The 15,778-nt window shown below is 36.8% G+C and overlaps 1 protein-coding gene across 1 annotated transcript in view; it reads right to left on the bottom strand.

The window, feature by feature from the left end:
* The window catches only part of LOC145613695 (uncharacterized), a 43,800-nt gene that overhangs the window by 1,068 nt on the left and 26,954 nt on the right, over nt 1–15,778 (bottom strand). The window contains exons 27-47 of the mRNA XM_081668774.1: nt 15,523–15,642; nt 15,291–15,446; nt 14,637–15,191; nt 14,482–14,553; nt 13,907–14,362; nt 13,635–13,818; nt 12,789–13,554; nt 12,032–12,148; nt 11,397–11,667; nt 10,647–10,760; nt 10,305–10,406; nt 10,072–10,122; nt 9,819–9,992; nt 9,409–9,734; nt 8,952–9,320; nt 8,802–8,865; nt 7,153–7,299; nt 5,645–5,749; nt 1,505–1,615; nt 1,325–1,429; nt 1,162–1,231 (exon numbers count right to left, since the gene is read on the bottom strand). Of these exons, the coding sequence (XP_081524900.1) occupies nt 1,162–1,231; nt 1,325–1,429; nt 1,505–1,615; nt 5,645–5,749; nt 7,153–7,299; nt 8,802–8,865; nt 8,952–9,320; nt 9,409–9,734; nt 9,819–9,992; nt 10,072–10,122; nt 10,305–10,406; nt 10,647–10,760; nt 11,397–11,667; nt 12,032–12,148; nt 12,789–13,554; nt 13,635–13,818; nt 13,907–14,362; nt 14,482–14,553; nt 14,637–15,191; nt 15,291–15,446; nt 15,523–15,642 (4,435 nt within the window). The remainder of the gene's footprint in view (nt 1–1,161; nt 1,232–1,324; nt 1,430–1,504; nt 1,616–5,644; nt 5,750–7,152; nt 7,300–8,801; nt 8,866–8,951; nt 9,321–9,408; nt 9,735–9,818; nt 9,993–10,071; nt 10,123–10,304; nt 10,407–10,646; nt 10,761–11,396; nt 11,668–12,031; nt 12,149–12,788; nt 13,555–13,634; nt 13,819–13,906; nt 14,363–14,481; nt 14,554–14,636; nt 15,192–15,290; nt 15,447–15,522; nt 15,643–15,778) is intronic.

Genomic DNA, 15,778 nt, shown 5'->3' on the forward strand with positions numbered 1-15,778 from the left:
TATTCTGTGTAACGTTGACTAATAAAGGCTGCTACACATTATGTGCAACAAATGCTATATTTGTCATTTCTCTCTATCTCTCTCCTCATCACATGCATCACTATCTTCTCTCTCCATTCAACACTTACAAACAAATATTGCCTAGGACTCCATGCAAGCTCATTTGTTGGATTGGAGCTACTGTGTCTTGTCTTGAACTTAACAATCATCTAATTAGTCTAGGAGTGTTTTTATAGGCTAAGGTGCGGTTGGAACTTTTAAGAGTAACTTCCTCTCTTTATTTATTTATCTTTTACGAAGTATATACTTGGAAAACTTCTCATTTTACGCTTCCCATTGCATTATTCCAATCACTAATATCTTTAATTACCAATATGCATAAATTATAAAAATTTTAATATTATGAAAGTATAATCGAGGCAAATCTAACAAGATCCCACGTGACTATATTTTTCTTTAACTACAAATCATCAAAGTCAGTCAAAGGGGGATAGATGAATCGTGCATAAGTCAAAGTTTTGCAAGAAAAAAATATGTAGTATTTGATTGAGGGAGGTTCAAAGAAATTGATAGCTTGTTCTCTTTCTTTGCACACTTTTCTCAGCTGAATTAAATTCTATTTCTTATCAAATTTGTTTCCATGCCCTGGAACCCTCCTCATTTTCCATGCTTTATCTTTCTCTTTACAATTAAACTCTCTTTCTATCCAGGATATCTATTAGGAATATTATACAAGCATAACAAAGGCTGTTGATTCCAAGAACCGACATGATGCCATATAGATGCATGCTGTGTGAAGCGAGGTAAAGTTTATCAGATACCAATCAAAATATATTAAAGTAATTGTCATTAATAAATTTAACTACAAAAGGCTCCAAATTGGGAAATAGCTTGTATAGAGGATGAATTGTGATAAAATAATAAAGGATGTTTTTGGAGCAAAACAATTAATTCATACTTGGGAAAAGTTTTGTAAACGTCAACGACAGCAACCTCTAACTAATGTTGATTTTGGTTTATCACCTCTAAATTTCCATGATTAAATCAGTGGTACTCTCAGTAGAGAATAGTAACTAGGGAAGTTCATTTTGACCTTTTCATTTACAGGTGTCAGTGATACCATATATAGGGGCATTATTCTGTAAATTTTCCCAAGGATACCTGATAGAACCCCTGGAAGTCCATGCTTCTCAGCTCCTTTGATAGGCGATTGCAGAAGACCAGTTAGTCCCTGAAGAAAAGATATAACTGATTGTAAAGTGGGTTTTTATTAGCATGAAGAAAAAAATCAAAGGAAGCTTGAAGTAACTTTGCTATAACATACCTCAAACAATTCATTAATCACGCCTTTGCTCCGAGATGAAGTAACCACCCTTTGTTGTTCCAGTTTTGAGGCATCATGATTGTCAAATGTAAAAGCAACAATTCCCTAGAGGCATAAATTTATTAGTTACCAAACTGCATTTTTTACCCATCTAATTGCCTATGATTGATTGCTATGTACCTTATGAGCAGCTTTACTGAACTGTGTTGCAGTATCACTCATAGCATAGAGTGTGTTGCTAAGCAGGCTACTAGTGCCTTGGGCCATTCCAGAGATCAGCCCAGAAGGACTCTGCTAAATGGAAAGTTGCTTTGATTAGTATGATAACAAAATAATCAATATATAAATCAGAAAGTTCAACCACAAAGCTCCGTAACACCAATCCTCAAACATTATGCAATCTCTCCATAAACATTCAAAACTCTACCCCCCCCCCCCCCCCACCCACCCACACACACACACACACACGGCTCAAACCACCCCAAACCTCCAAATAAAAAAATATATTTAATTCGATAAATATTAAAATGATCATCCGCCAAGATGATAGTTACATTTAAAAAAAAAAGGGATATTATCAATGGTACACCCGTGGTATTGACTTTTATCAATGATACACCTGTGTTTTTATTATTTATCAACGGTACACCTGTCGTTTGGACTTTTCTCACTAATACACCTATTCCGTTTGAAAAGTTAAAAAACCGTTAAAAATTTTAATTTTTTTTTAAATCTAAATTATTCTAAAATCTTTAAAAAAAAAAAAAAATAACCCAGCCTCCCTCCCCACCCCATTGCCACCCCCTCCTCCCCGTCACCATCGGTCCCCCTCCCCCCAGCCAGCGGCCGACGCCTAGAGGGTCGCCCGGCGCCGACCACCCCACCTACGCCCCCCTTTCCCCATTAAGGCAGCCTACCACCCTCCATTTCCCCCTTTTCGTTTCCCGACCCCAATCCCAAAACCACCCCTAACCACCGTTCTCCCGTCGAAAACGCCCCCTTCCTCTCCCCCCTCCCCCGGAAACCTCCCCTCACCTTTCCCCCTCATGGGTCCTAACCCTAAACCACCACCTTATTGAAACCCTAAAACCGCCGGCGAATTAAGGGAGGGTTAGGGCGTTAGAGTCCTTAAGGGGTCGATTAAGGGGGGGTTTCCGGGGGAGGGGCGGTTTCCGGGGGGAGGTGAAGAGGAGGGGGGCGGTTTCGAGGGGAGGACGGCGTTTAGGGGTGGTTTTGGGATGGGGTTCGGGAAACAAAAAGGGGGAAAAAGAGGGTGGTGGGTTGCCTTGGTGGGGGAAAGGGGGGTGTGGGTGGGGTCGTCGGCTCTGGGCGCTGGCCGCCGGCTGGGTGGGGGAGGAGGGGTTGGAGGCGACGGGGAGCAGGGGTGGGGGACGGGTGGCAGTAGGGTGGGGAGAGGGTGGCTGGGTTTTTTTTTTTTTTTTTTTTTTTTTAAGTTTTTATTATAATAATTTAAGATTTTACCTTTAAAAAAAAATTTAACACTTTTTTAACGGAATTAACGGAAGAGGTGTATGAGTGAGACAAAGTCGAAACCACAGGTGCATCTCTGATAATTATTAAAAACACGAGTGTATCATTGATAAAAGTCAAAACTACGGGTGTACTATTGATAATTTCCCAAAAAAAAATTAAAAAAAAAAAAACCAAACTAGCTTTGGTTTTTTTTTTTTTTTTGAAACAAGTTTTGATTAGAATGACAACAAAATAATCAATATATAAATCAGAAAGTTTGACCACAATCCTACAAAACACCAAACCTCAAACATTATGCTATCTCTCCATAAACATTCAAAACTCCCTATTCGCCCCCCCCCCCCTCTCCCCCAAACACCACCAACCCCCCAAAGAAAACAATTTAATAAACCTAAAATCTATACTAATATATTAAAAGGCGTTTATAAAAACGTCCATGTGCCACATAGATCCTTTTAAATTACGTCACGTCACTTCACAAACATTTTATGACGCCACATCATTTATCCAACATCTCTTTATACCACATCATCACCACGTCACCCAAGCAACCCACATTACTTCATATAAAGATATAAGGTTAAGAGGATTCGACACACAACCACTTATAAGTTGGCTATTTAACCAACTTAGCCCATTATCAAGCATGTTATAAATTTGAAAAAGAAATATACATAAGTGTAAACAACATGATTTAATTATAAAATAAAAAAAAATTCAACAATGTCGATTTCAGATTCCAAAATCCTTAAAAATACCCCAATTGTACAATTACAAAAGTAGCAACTTGAGGCAACGCCCGGGCTACTTTCTAGCTATAATTTAAATTGGGCACAATTACCCTCAAGATGAAAGGTGCAAAAAAAATATAAAAAATACCGCAACTAATTTTCCAAAAAACTGAAAAGATTAACCCTGTTTTTATAGTGCAATGAAACACTTATTTTTTTAATTATTAAATTAATGCATACACTAGTCTTACATAATACTCCCTCCGTCCCAAAAAGAACGACCCATTTGGCCAAAACTTTGTCCCAAAAAGAATGACCCATTTGCATTAAAACACCCACCAATTTGCTACAATATTTGTGCAAAATTAGCTTTCCCATATAAAAATTTGATTTTTCATGTTATTTTATTACTTTCTCTCTCGATTTTTTTTACAAACCCCATGTAAATTTATCTTTCCAATATACTTTTACTTCTTGTTACTTAACTTCCTTAATACCCGAGTAATCAACCCAAATGGGTCGTTCTTTTTGGGACGGAGGGAGTAATAGAGGAGCCATTTAGATTTTCAATAAATATCCTTTTGTTCTTGGAAAAATACATTTTAATAATCTCAACTATTGCTGATTTACTTTTAATAATCCCAACTAAGGTTTATTTTCTAATAATCCTAATTATGGGGTGACTTTGCCTTCAATGGTCCCAAAAAACAGTTACCTACTAAAAGGGAATTTTTTTATTTATATTTTAAACACCACATGTCAATACATGATTGGCCTATTTTTTTTTTAAAAAAAACATAAAGCTTTCATAAAACTAAAAGAAAAAGCAAATCGATCCCAACCAACCCCGCCAACCCCCACCGTTCCCGGCCAACCCATAGCCAACCAGAAACCGGCCAACCACCTCCCTACCCCCCGGAAATGGCTGGCCAGCCCTCCCAACCCCCAAAACACACACACCCGATCCCCCCTAAACCACTCTCCTCTCTTCCCTCCCCTTCGTCGGAAAACCGATTCAAATTAAAAGAGCCACCAAAATCGTCCCTCCTCCGTTTCCCCCCACTCGAAACTGGCCGTTTTGGTGGTAGGAGAAGGAAGGAGGGGCAGTTATGGCGGCGTAGTAAAGTAGGGGGTCCGATTTCGAGGGATTTTGTGGGTTAGGTTGGTGGTTTTTGGGGTCGGGGTGGGGTGGGTTGGTGGTTTCGGAGGTCTATGGTGGGTTAGAGGGTCATAGAGGGTTAGCCGGCCGATTTTGGTGGATAAGGGGGGTGGCCTACCGGTTTCTGGTGGAGGTTAAGGTTTGAAGGTTAGGTGGCTAACTGGTTGGGTTATGAGTTTTTATTGTTTTTTTATTTTTTTTGTTTTTTAATTTGGACCAATCACGTGTTGACACGTGTTATGGTCACCTGTTATAATAGGTTATTGACCCATTGTTGACCGGCTAGGACCATTGGAGGCAAACTAACCCCATAGTTAGGATTATTAGAAGTAAATCGGCAATAGTTGGGATTATTAAAGTGTATTTTTCCTTTGTTTTTCTATGTTATAAATGTCTAGTGCAACAATTCTACACAGGCATACACTAGTCTTACATAATAATAGAGGAGCCATTTTCCTAATTATTAACTACAAACCTCCAAATTCTACAAACTCTACCCTATATTTATCTTTTTTTCAAAAAAAAAAAAAAAAAAACAAAATTCAAAGAAAACTCCCAAATAACTATCAATCCCAATAACTTCTTTATAACACTCCTATATTGTACTTTCCATAAAGTATATATCATGTGAGCATGGACATTCTGTATAAATAACAATATCAGTTTTATCAAGCTTGCACCAAAACCAAATTCTCAACTACACTTTCTTTCTTTCTTCTTCTTCATTTTTTTAAAGTAACCTCCCCAATACTATCTATCTCCACTAATTTCCCAATAACAATAAATGATTATCTTATACCGGTAAAGGATATATCCAGAGCATTATTAAAGATTATGGTTTTGGGAAAAGGAAACACTCTAGTTGCAAAAATAAGAATGCACCAAAAACAATATATGTTATTAGTAAGTTCATGCTATCCTCAACTCATTATATACCTGCAGAGCTCCTTTTGCTGGAACAGAAAAGAAGTCCTTGACTCCAAGCCCAACCCTTCTAGCAAAGCCCATTGGATTTCCAATCACACCAGCAGACCCAAATACCTGACTCAAATAGCAAAAATATCAGCATTATTATAGAATTTTCTTTAAAGTAATAGTTCAATAAAGGCATGGTTACTTCCTCTGTTTTTTTATACTTGCAACACTTTCCTACAATGGAAATGTCACAATATTTGCAAAACACTATAATTAAGTTTTATTATCATTTTTTTTTTGTTGTGTAAAAGTTCTTCAAAAAAAAGCTCTAGGCCCACAAAATTATACCCCTAACAATCTCTCAACCCCATTTTAAGTGTATTAAATCATATGAAACTCAGTTTTCTTGATTACTGTGAAAAAAAAGGGTGTGTTCCAAGTAATAAAAAACAGAGGAAATATATGATAGGAAAATTTGTAAGAAAAGACATTCAAGAAAAAATTTTTGGCAAATTGGGACCATAAAATGATATTTGATTGAGATAGGACCATATCAAAATCCACCCTCACTAAAGTTAAATGTATCCTTTGCAAAGGCACATTACATTGAACAGCTGAATGTAGCAATCGACATAAGCAACTTCCGATTGTAAAGTTAGTAATAGCCCCACAGCAGGTCCTAACAGACAAATACCACATAAGCAGATGGGATGAGCTGGTCTAGGCTTTCACCTCAATTCACTAAATGTTGGTTTCAACCCCCCAAAAAAAATCCTTCTTATTGTGCAAAAATAGTGGTATTGCAGACTGTAAACACAAAAGGACATATACCTTTTGACAATGAGGATTGGGGGTTTCTTTCTCTTTTCTGTTCTTTACTATTAACAGTATTGAGAATGGTGGGGGCAGGCACTGGTGAGTGGTAGCTGTGGCTGTTGAGATAAAAAATGGTATGCTTGACAGCAGTTGTGGCTGGAGGAATATAGGTGATGTGGAATCTGGTGGTGGGTTAGATGGGCTTGGGAAAGCGCAGGTGAGGAGAGAGGGAGGAAATGTTGGAAAATAAAATAAGGGTAACAATGATATTTTTATTGCATAAATATAACCAAATGTAGTCATATTGCAAGTAATACAAAGTATAACATTTCCAAAAAAGGAAAGTGTAGCAAGTAAAGTAAACAATACAAAAAAAAAAAAAAAAAAAAAAACAGAGGAACTGAGGAAGCATACATCAATAAAGTAGAAAAACAGTTTAGATATCAATTGAAATAACCAAATGTAGTAATATTGCAAGTAATGCAAAGTATAACATTTCCAAAAATGGAAAGTGTTGCAAGTAAAGTAAATAATAAATAAAAAAAAAAAAAAAAAAAAAAAACAGAGGAACTGAGGAAGCATACATCAATAAAGTAGAAAAACAGTTTAGATATCGATTGAAATATTACAAGCGCTTCTTATTTTAATAAACTGAAACTATAACATGCATGATATAAGTAAATTATTCCTGGCACACAAACAAGGTGCAGTACCTTGTACATCTCATGAAGAAATTGCCTACTGTAATGCTTGAGGAGGATTTCTTGAATGGATCCCCAGCTAGCCATATGATGTGTAATGGTTAGTTCCTTGAGGCAGACTTGCGCTCCTTCAACATCAGCAAGAGCCATAATACCTCTCTGTGAGCATAAGATAATAAGTCAAGAGACATACAGACTTATCCTACAGAATGCTTTAAAAACTAGGGCAAATTAAATGTTTAAAAGCTCCATGCAAGACTAGTCCTTGACCATGAAATATCACCACAGGGTCATAAACCATAGTTGTTACTTGTTAGGGCATACTGGCATAGGAACAATATTGAACCTCAATAACTGGCTTATGCTTTGATATTAGGTATATCATTACATGAGCAGCTTGCGACTGCAAAGGCATTTATCAGACAGCAAAAATCATAAGGGCCAATTGAGTTCTACTCTCTACAACCAAATTTTAGCTTGCTCACTTATCAAAGCATATAGTTTAAGGCAATAAGTGGGTGTTTGACTGTCAAAGGTTATTTACGTAAAAAAAAGGTAGATGTGAAGAGATAGTAGGATAATCATCTAACGAGATAGAGATTATGGGACCCTAAGTTTTAGAACTGAGAAGAGTTTTATTTTTCCAATTTATGTAAAATTGGTATCAGAGATCAAGGGACATCATATGCAGATCCTAGGAAGCTGCTGCAGAGTAGTTAACACAAACTTATGCTTAGTCTTTACCCAAAAATAGAAATTTTCCCACACTTTGGTCCACAGGCATCTTTATAAATGTTTAGTCACAAGTTAAAGATAAAATTACCTCTTTTCCACTCTTCTAAAAAAATTTCTTTGGGATGTAAACAGTAATTACATAATAGCATCAGTATTGAGGAAACAACTTGGGATTACAAAGCCAAACAACAAGAAACCAATCTAGATTGTAGCACCATTTAGCCAACAACACAAGCAGACTGAAAATTTATACTCCCTCTGTTTTCTTTAAGTTTACTTTCCTTTTTAGATTAATTTATCCACTTTTAACTTACTATCTTTAGAAAAGAGACCCACCACTTTTACTCTTTACAAATAATAATATTTACATGTCACTTTCACACTTTACTTTTTCGCTCTTTTTAACATGCCTTTTTTGGTAACCTTGAAAGGTATGTGTGAAAATTAAACAGAAACGGAGGGAGTATTTCAAATTCTAACTGACTTAAAAACACTGTAAGACAGAATGACTGTATTCATAGGATGGATGAGTATTTGTTGTGGTTCACACTGAACTAATCGTACAATAAGTAATTATATGGTTGGCTTGGATGGAACTACAGAACAATAGTTTTCACCTGGGGTAGGAAGAGGTAGGTTGGAAAATAAAAGATTTCACTCACTATTTATGAAAACATTTTAGTTTGCCTTCCTTCTATTCGAATCAGAATTTTTCCACTTTCCTCATAGAGAAAAATCACAAAAAACTATGCTCAAACACTTGTATGATTATCAAGATTTCACACAATCATGTTGTAACTTGGTAAACAACCATTTAAAGATGAAGAAAAGGAAAGTTCCACAACTGATTATAGGAAAATAAAACACTAGTATCTCACAGAAAGCACCAAAATCTTAGTTTCAGATGCTAAATCTCAGGGACTTACATGGATGAGAGATTCACCAGATGACAAACCTGCTGATTTTAGCATCCATGGATTGCTTGAAAAACTGCAGATTCATCATATGTAATTAAAAGAGAAATACAGGTAGAAAAAATTAATTGAAAAAAACTTGATCAATCGATTGTACAATACCTCAATGTCATTTTAACAGGAGCCAAAGAAAAAGCTTCAACATAAATCTTATCCTGTCTTCTGGCCAGAAGAAAAATTTTCTGCCAAGGAGCACCTACAGGAACTACTTCGGGCAATAATGGGGTATTGGTGTGATTATCAGATAGAGTACACAGATTCTTAGGGAACTGATGATCCCCATTGGTTTGCAAATATTCAGAATTCTGTGGAGCAAAAGAAAAAGATCTGTCCACTACACCCAGGTTGCATAAATCATCATTCACTGTTACTGAAGATAAATTATCAGAATTTAACAAAGGGATTGCCTTAATAAACTCAAGCAGCTTCAAAAGTAGCTCCAGATCAAGCTCAAGAGATAGATCTCCAATCCTGTAAAGTGTAAACAATATAAATGGTAAGTCGACAAGGATTATTTGGCGAATATATCTGAGAGAACATTGAATGATACTGCACAAACCTTAAGCTTATGTATTCAAATGAAAGCAACATCATCTCTTTATTCCTCCATTTTGAAGCCGCCAAACATATCTTAGGTTCAGAGGAGATCCCAACAGCATAAGTCATCATACTTTCAATTTTAGTCTTCGCTCCTCCATCTTTATTTCTCATTTGGCTGACAAGGCTACCTTTGAAGTCTTCATCGAACGACAAAACAACCGGATATGGTGTACCACGCAATTGATTATCAATTTGTAACGACAAGATTTGGAAGGAAAAACTTTGTCGCTCCACACTCTGGAGAAAATCAAATCTAATCTCCTTCGCAGATGCATAAAGCAACTCCTGATAATTATTATATAGAAGAGATCAGAAAACAAGCTAGCTGAAGCTGGGATAAGGCCACATATGATCCCATGAAAAGCATACCTGAGGAGATGAGTCCATCAAAGAGATCCCGATAAATGATATCTTGACAGATACTTTCTCCTTGTAATCAATATTCATTTCCACCCCTTTATTTTCTTTTTTCCCAGATAAAATTGAGCTTGGACTTTTCACCTCTTCCAAAACATGACAGCTTGAATCAATTATACTGAGGACCTGTAAAAAACAAATTTACTCATGTGAAGATTACAGAACAGATAGATAGTGAACACATTCTGAACCATATAGCCATTACCTTTATTGCACCCTCCGCACGGACTGATGAAAGCAATGTCTTTTCATGCCTCTGCTCCCCATCCAAAAAAAATGAATTAAAAAATTGAAGTAAGAAAGAAAGAGCAATGAATATGCTGGATAGAGGTAAAAATACTAGCATCACCTAGTTTTTCAAAATGGAAAGACAATAAAGTGCTGCATGAAAAAGCTCATGATATGAGCAAAGCAGAAATTTGGCTAAAGATGAAGTACCTCTAACGACATTGAAGATGACACTAATTTTATAGGTGGATATTCCTTTACATCATCAAGGGTATATGGTCCCAGCCGCCCCAATGTGCGCTTTCCAGGGATCTTGCAGCAATATCAAAATTTAAGTAATAAGAGAAACATTTATCGGAATGATATAACATATCAAATCTAATGAGTGGGCTGGTTCCAGAAGAAGAAAAAGGATCAAGAAGAAGGATATCACACAAAACTTAAAACAAACATAAAACTGCATATGGTAAATTAGATTGAGAAATTTTGACAAAAAGATAGGGATTAGCCGGAAAATGGGGAATAGTAGAATACATGAAAAAGACTGCATACCTCAACAATCAGTCGATGGGGAAAAAAAGGCTCATCCCAAGCATAAGGGCACGAAGTGTATGGATGGACTATAGTTTCCAGAGTTTCACACTTCTGTTGGTAAATTCGCAGTGTCTGCAAGGTGGATGCAAGCATTCATAAGCTTATTGTGAACCTACTAAAATCAAAACCAAGTAACAAGTGCTTACAAGATAAAATTTAAAAATTTGAAATTGTCATTTGCATTCAATTCAAAATCCCATACGATAGCAGTAATTAGTTCATCCAGTTGACTGGTGTTGATGGAGATTTGTAGTGCTCAAACATAAAAATGTAGACATTATAACTAAAATAGATTAAAAGCAAGCATAACTAACACCAAGCCAAGAGCTGGAAGTGAAGAAGGTTGACACTAACAAACATTAGTACTGGCATTAATGGTGCAGTGGTGGGGGAGGTGCGGCGAGTCCACGAGTAGAGGGGTGGCTGGGTGGTGGCTAGAAAAGGTGGGAAGTGAAGAAATTAGGTGGTTGTGTGGTGGTGGTGGGATTGGTGACAGTGTTTCCCTTTGTTTTTTCATTCCATTCTTTTTCTTTCCATTTGTTTATTCCATTCCGTTTATCCCGTGTAAACCAAACGGCCCCTCAGACTATTTCAGTTACATAACCAGCAAGATGATGAGAAATTCTACCATTTATGCTTCTCTTTGTCCTAAACAATACAAATTTCAACAATCCTTGTAAATTAGACAATCAATAGACAGCTACATACCTCCTTAGTGAAATTATCAATTCTGTAAGGCATGAAGCCTGTGTCATCATCAGAAAGAAGAATAAAATTTGTTCCTGACTTGCCAATGGCATTGTCAATTATCTTCTCATCTTGAATGACATCAGCATTCTGTACTTCAATTCGAATGACATTTGATGCACCAGAAAAATAATTCCGCATTTTCACTTGTGTATCGCCCAGATGATCAGGATGAAAGCTGCCTGACCACTGACATCCAGTTTCATCAAAACAGGCAGTAAGAAGCAACTCCCTGTAGCAGATTCAACAAACAATTAAAGCAAAAGCAAGCAAAATTGCTGATTTGTCATGTATGTAAGGGTGCTGTATTTAAGTGCTGAAAAAAATAATAAAAAATTAAAAAATTAAAAAAATAATAATAAATAAAAAATAAAAAAATAAAAATAAAAACCATAACACAGCAGCATCATTAGAGAAGCAACAAACAGAGGTTCTTTCTTAAAGTCTTTTATCCTTCTACATAAAAGAGCAGATCCAGTTGTAGGGGAATTAAAGCCACACATGCTACACTAAGCATGTATGTCACTCTTTGAATTCATTATTGCCAGATTTTGTGTGCCAAGCTTACAGCACGAACACATTTTAGTTCACTATACCTTGTAGTATCTATCCAGTGGAGATGAGAGTGTTGCCCAACGCCTAAACGGACAAGAAAGTCAGTGTCCTTCTGTTTATACCACAAAGGCTTGCTGCATGCATTACTGATCACATATCTGCAAGAGAAAAAAGGCAACCAAGAATAACTTAGAAAAAATATTAGCTAATTGCACATATATGTGCCAAGCATCAACACTAATAGCTCACCTCAAGGCATAAGACTTCCTAAATTAATATTCTAACACATCTTGAACGCAATCCTTTCCCACTATAATTAATACTTTACCAAGACCAACAAAGCATATTGAAACACAATCAATATTAATTACATGATAGGTTAAGGGGTTAAGGCAAGGCTCAATTTGACAAAGTACGTGGAGTATACTTTCAAGTTTCAACACAAAATGTAAGTAGTAAATCTCAAATTCATGAAACTCTTCACAATCCAAATGATCCAATGATGTAGAATACTGTAATTGCTAGTAGCAATTATTATTCAAGGGTACTTGAATGTTTAAAATAATATGCAAGTTGCCAGGTTAATTTTGGTAGGCTTTAGGACATGAGATACAAAAGAATTAAAATCATTTCTCAGCTCTTGAGCTCAAATATGAAGCTTCTAGAGCTTAGTTGAGCTGCACAAACCTTAATCAAGCAGCCCTTTATGGGACCAGAAGGCTCTTTGCTCAGCTCATTAATATGCCTATGTACATTCAAGAAAGAAAACAAAATCCAGAGTACAGAGAAATCTATCACCTTGGCTGGAATGTTATGGCTCTTGTCCGACCCATAAGTGGAGTATCAAGTAGATGTGATGTCACAGATATAACAGATGCAGAGCTTGAAGATGGTTCTGGAACCAAAACAGCAGTTGACCCACTAGGAGCAACAAGGAAAAAGGGGCTTGACCATGATGAGCTGGGCAAATTTTCTATTGGATATTCAGTAGGGTACCTAGTCACTCTGACCATTATTTCACTAGCAACAGAACTAGAATCAGGAGAGTACATAACAGGGATAGCTTTTAGACATTCATTATTTGAAACATTGGAGACCTTAAATTCGGATTGATTGTCAATGTCTGAATTCCTAGTCAAGTTGTTTCGAGAATCCTCTTGTTCAACCAAACCCATCTGGTTCACAGATTGATGATACATAGTACCATGTGAAACTGATGACTGCGTTAGTATTATTCCTGAATGTGGATTAACAAATTTCTTGGAAGGAATAACATGTTTTTTGGACAAATAACTTTCGCTGTCATAATTCAAGGCTCTAGGATGTGGCTTATCCTCAGATGGTAAGAGATGAAGGCCATCCTTCTGATCAATGAATAATCCCTGCTCAGTTGAATCATAGCAAGTAGGAACAATACAATAATTTCCTTGTAGTTCATGGTCTGATCTTGAAACTGTCAAGGCAAATCCTGTGCAATTGTACAACAAAAATGGAACTGATATGCAAAGTTCCCGAGCACCAGATAACGAGTCCATCATCTTCTCAACCACAACATATATAGAACCTTGCAGAAAACAAAAATATCATGGGTATTAGAGAACGTAATGAATTAGGTCTTCCAAAAGTTTAATTATAACAAATTACCATCAGACAAATCAGCACTTAAAGCCAATGTTTCTGTCAGCGACAACACAGTTCCACTAGGTTTAGCTGTTGCACTGAATGTCTCTGCACGTGGAAATTTAACTGCTGCTGGTCCAAATCCAGCAATGTTGAATGTCACACCAAGATCATGTGAAGAATCAACATGAAAAAATGAGGCTTCCACCTAAAGAATAAGGTACACGCATAATTGTTAATAATGCATTCTGAAACAAGGACTTTAGTAACATAAGGGCTTGGAAGCTTCAGTATACCTCTTTGACTACTGTTGTGAGAGTGGCTCCACCACCCTCTATAGTGACAGACATTGGGTGAGGAAGATAATTTTTAACTGTTAGGGGCGTGGTCAGTGTCACACGATGTATGAACCTGGCCTTTGACCTTTTATGTTGGTGTGGCTGATCAGAAGCTGTGACCGATTGCTTCAAAGAACCACTGAGATAGGGTAATCTCCTCAATCTCCCAGAAATAGACAAGCTTATGTCTTGAACAGATAGGCAGCAACGAAACAAATAATTGCTTGGATGAAATGGATTGCAAGCAAGATATCTCATAAATCCAGTCCTGTTTTCAGGTGAGAGAATCATTGAGAGATTATGCACTTCACACCACATATAATTGTTACCATTAGGACGCCACATCATGTGACCTGCTTCTGCCAGATGTAAAGGCAGAGGAAATTCATCGCCAGGTTTTATTGAATCTACAATCTATTGTATGATTGAGGTTAGAAGTTGGAGATATCAATAATGCAACGAACAAAAAAAATTAACACCATATCTACACTTGGCGGCTAATAAGCAAATAACAATATTCCCATTGGATATACCTTTGATGACATGCCAAAAGGAATGTCAAATCGTAGCTGCAATGGCATAGACGTTGAATTTTTAAATATGACCTGCAATTAAATAAGGAAAATATGTTATATATCATAAGTGGTAGAAAGTAATCATCAAGACAAGGGTTAGCCATCTAACTTACAGTAGAATACAATCGTATGAGCTTGCTATATCGCTGCAAAGAGACATCAAACACCACAGGTACAAGAAGCCCAATATTTGCATCTGCCCTCTTGTTGTCGTTTGAAAAGTTAACATCAAAGTATGTAAGACCAACAAGATCCATTGAGATTGGTTCAGAACTTTCAGAAGTTCCCTCAAATTGGATGGTCATGAAAAAATGCCCAGCCTTGCTTGATAATTTCTTGCTATGTCCTTCAGAAGAAGAAGCTGGTCTATCACTAAATGCTGGTTCCTCCAGTGTCCCATTAATGTAAATAGGTATAGATGCACCTGGTTGAACAGTGTTCTTGTATGCTGAAGTTGACACATCAACATTCTCAGAATGTCCAAGACCCTGATGGACATGAAATACAAAGGACAAGGAGGTCATGTTATGAATGGTATAAGAAGCGTATCTTCTTGTGCACAAATTCTCAATGCACTGAAGATTCTGCAGTCTTTGACTCTTAGGAACCTCATGTATCTGCACCAGGTCCTTAGATTCCTTGATCATCTCCATGGCCCTCAAGACAACCTGTGAGACACAATCAAGCGTACACGATTTAATCATAAATACAAGCAATATTTGTTTATAAAGGCCCATCTCTGTGATGAAATTAAAATGAGAGCATACCTCACAGAGTGATTTGGTGACATTTATATTAAGTTGAGTGGTCGACTCGAGCAGTACATCCGTAATATTGCCACATCCAAGGGGAGCATCCTTATCATAATTTCTGGTCATAGTAACCTGAAAGCTCCAAGGTTCTAGTAAGGGTTCCCACATGACCTGCAAATTAACAGAGTAATATGTTACAGAATTACAGTCTCAGAAAGAGTGTCACTATGAAGTTATGATAAAACACCTTGTGGATGTTATTGTAGTTGACAAGAAGGTCTCCCTCAGCAGAGATATTAGTGGTATTCTCCACAAGGAATAACAAATCCCTCATGAGTAACTCTATCAAAGGCCCATTACCACTCAACTGCAAAAAGAATACAAGGAAATCAAGGATCAAGGAATCTCATGTGAAATGAAATGAAGCTAATCAATGCATTAGATTAATATGATAAAAACAATAATGATATTTTTCAAGTCTATCACTGACAAGTGTGTGCCAA

The sequence above is a fragment of the Chenopodium album genome, chromosome 25, assembly GCF_948465745.1.
Source record: "Chenopodium album chromosome 25, dcCheAlbu1.1, whole genome shotgun sequence".
NCBI lineage: Eukaryota > Viridiplantae > Streptophyta > Magnoliopsida > Caryophyllales > Amaranthaceae > Chenopodium > Chenopodium album.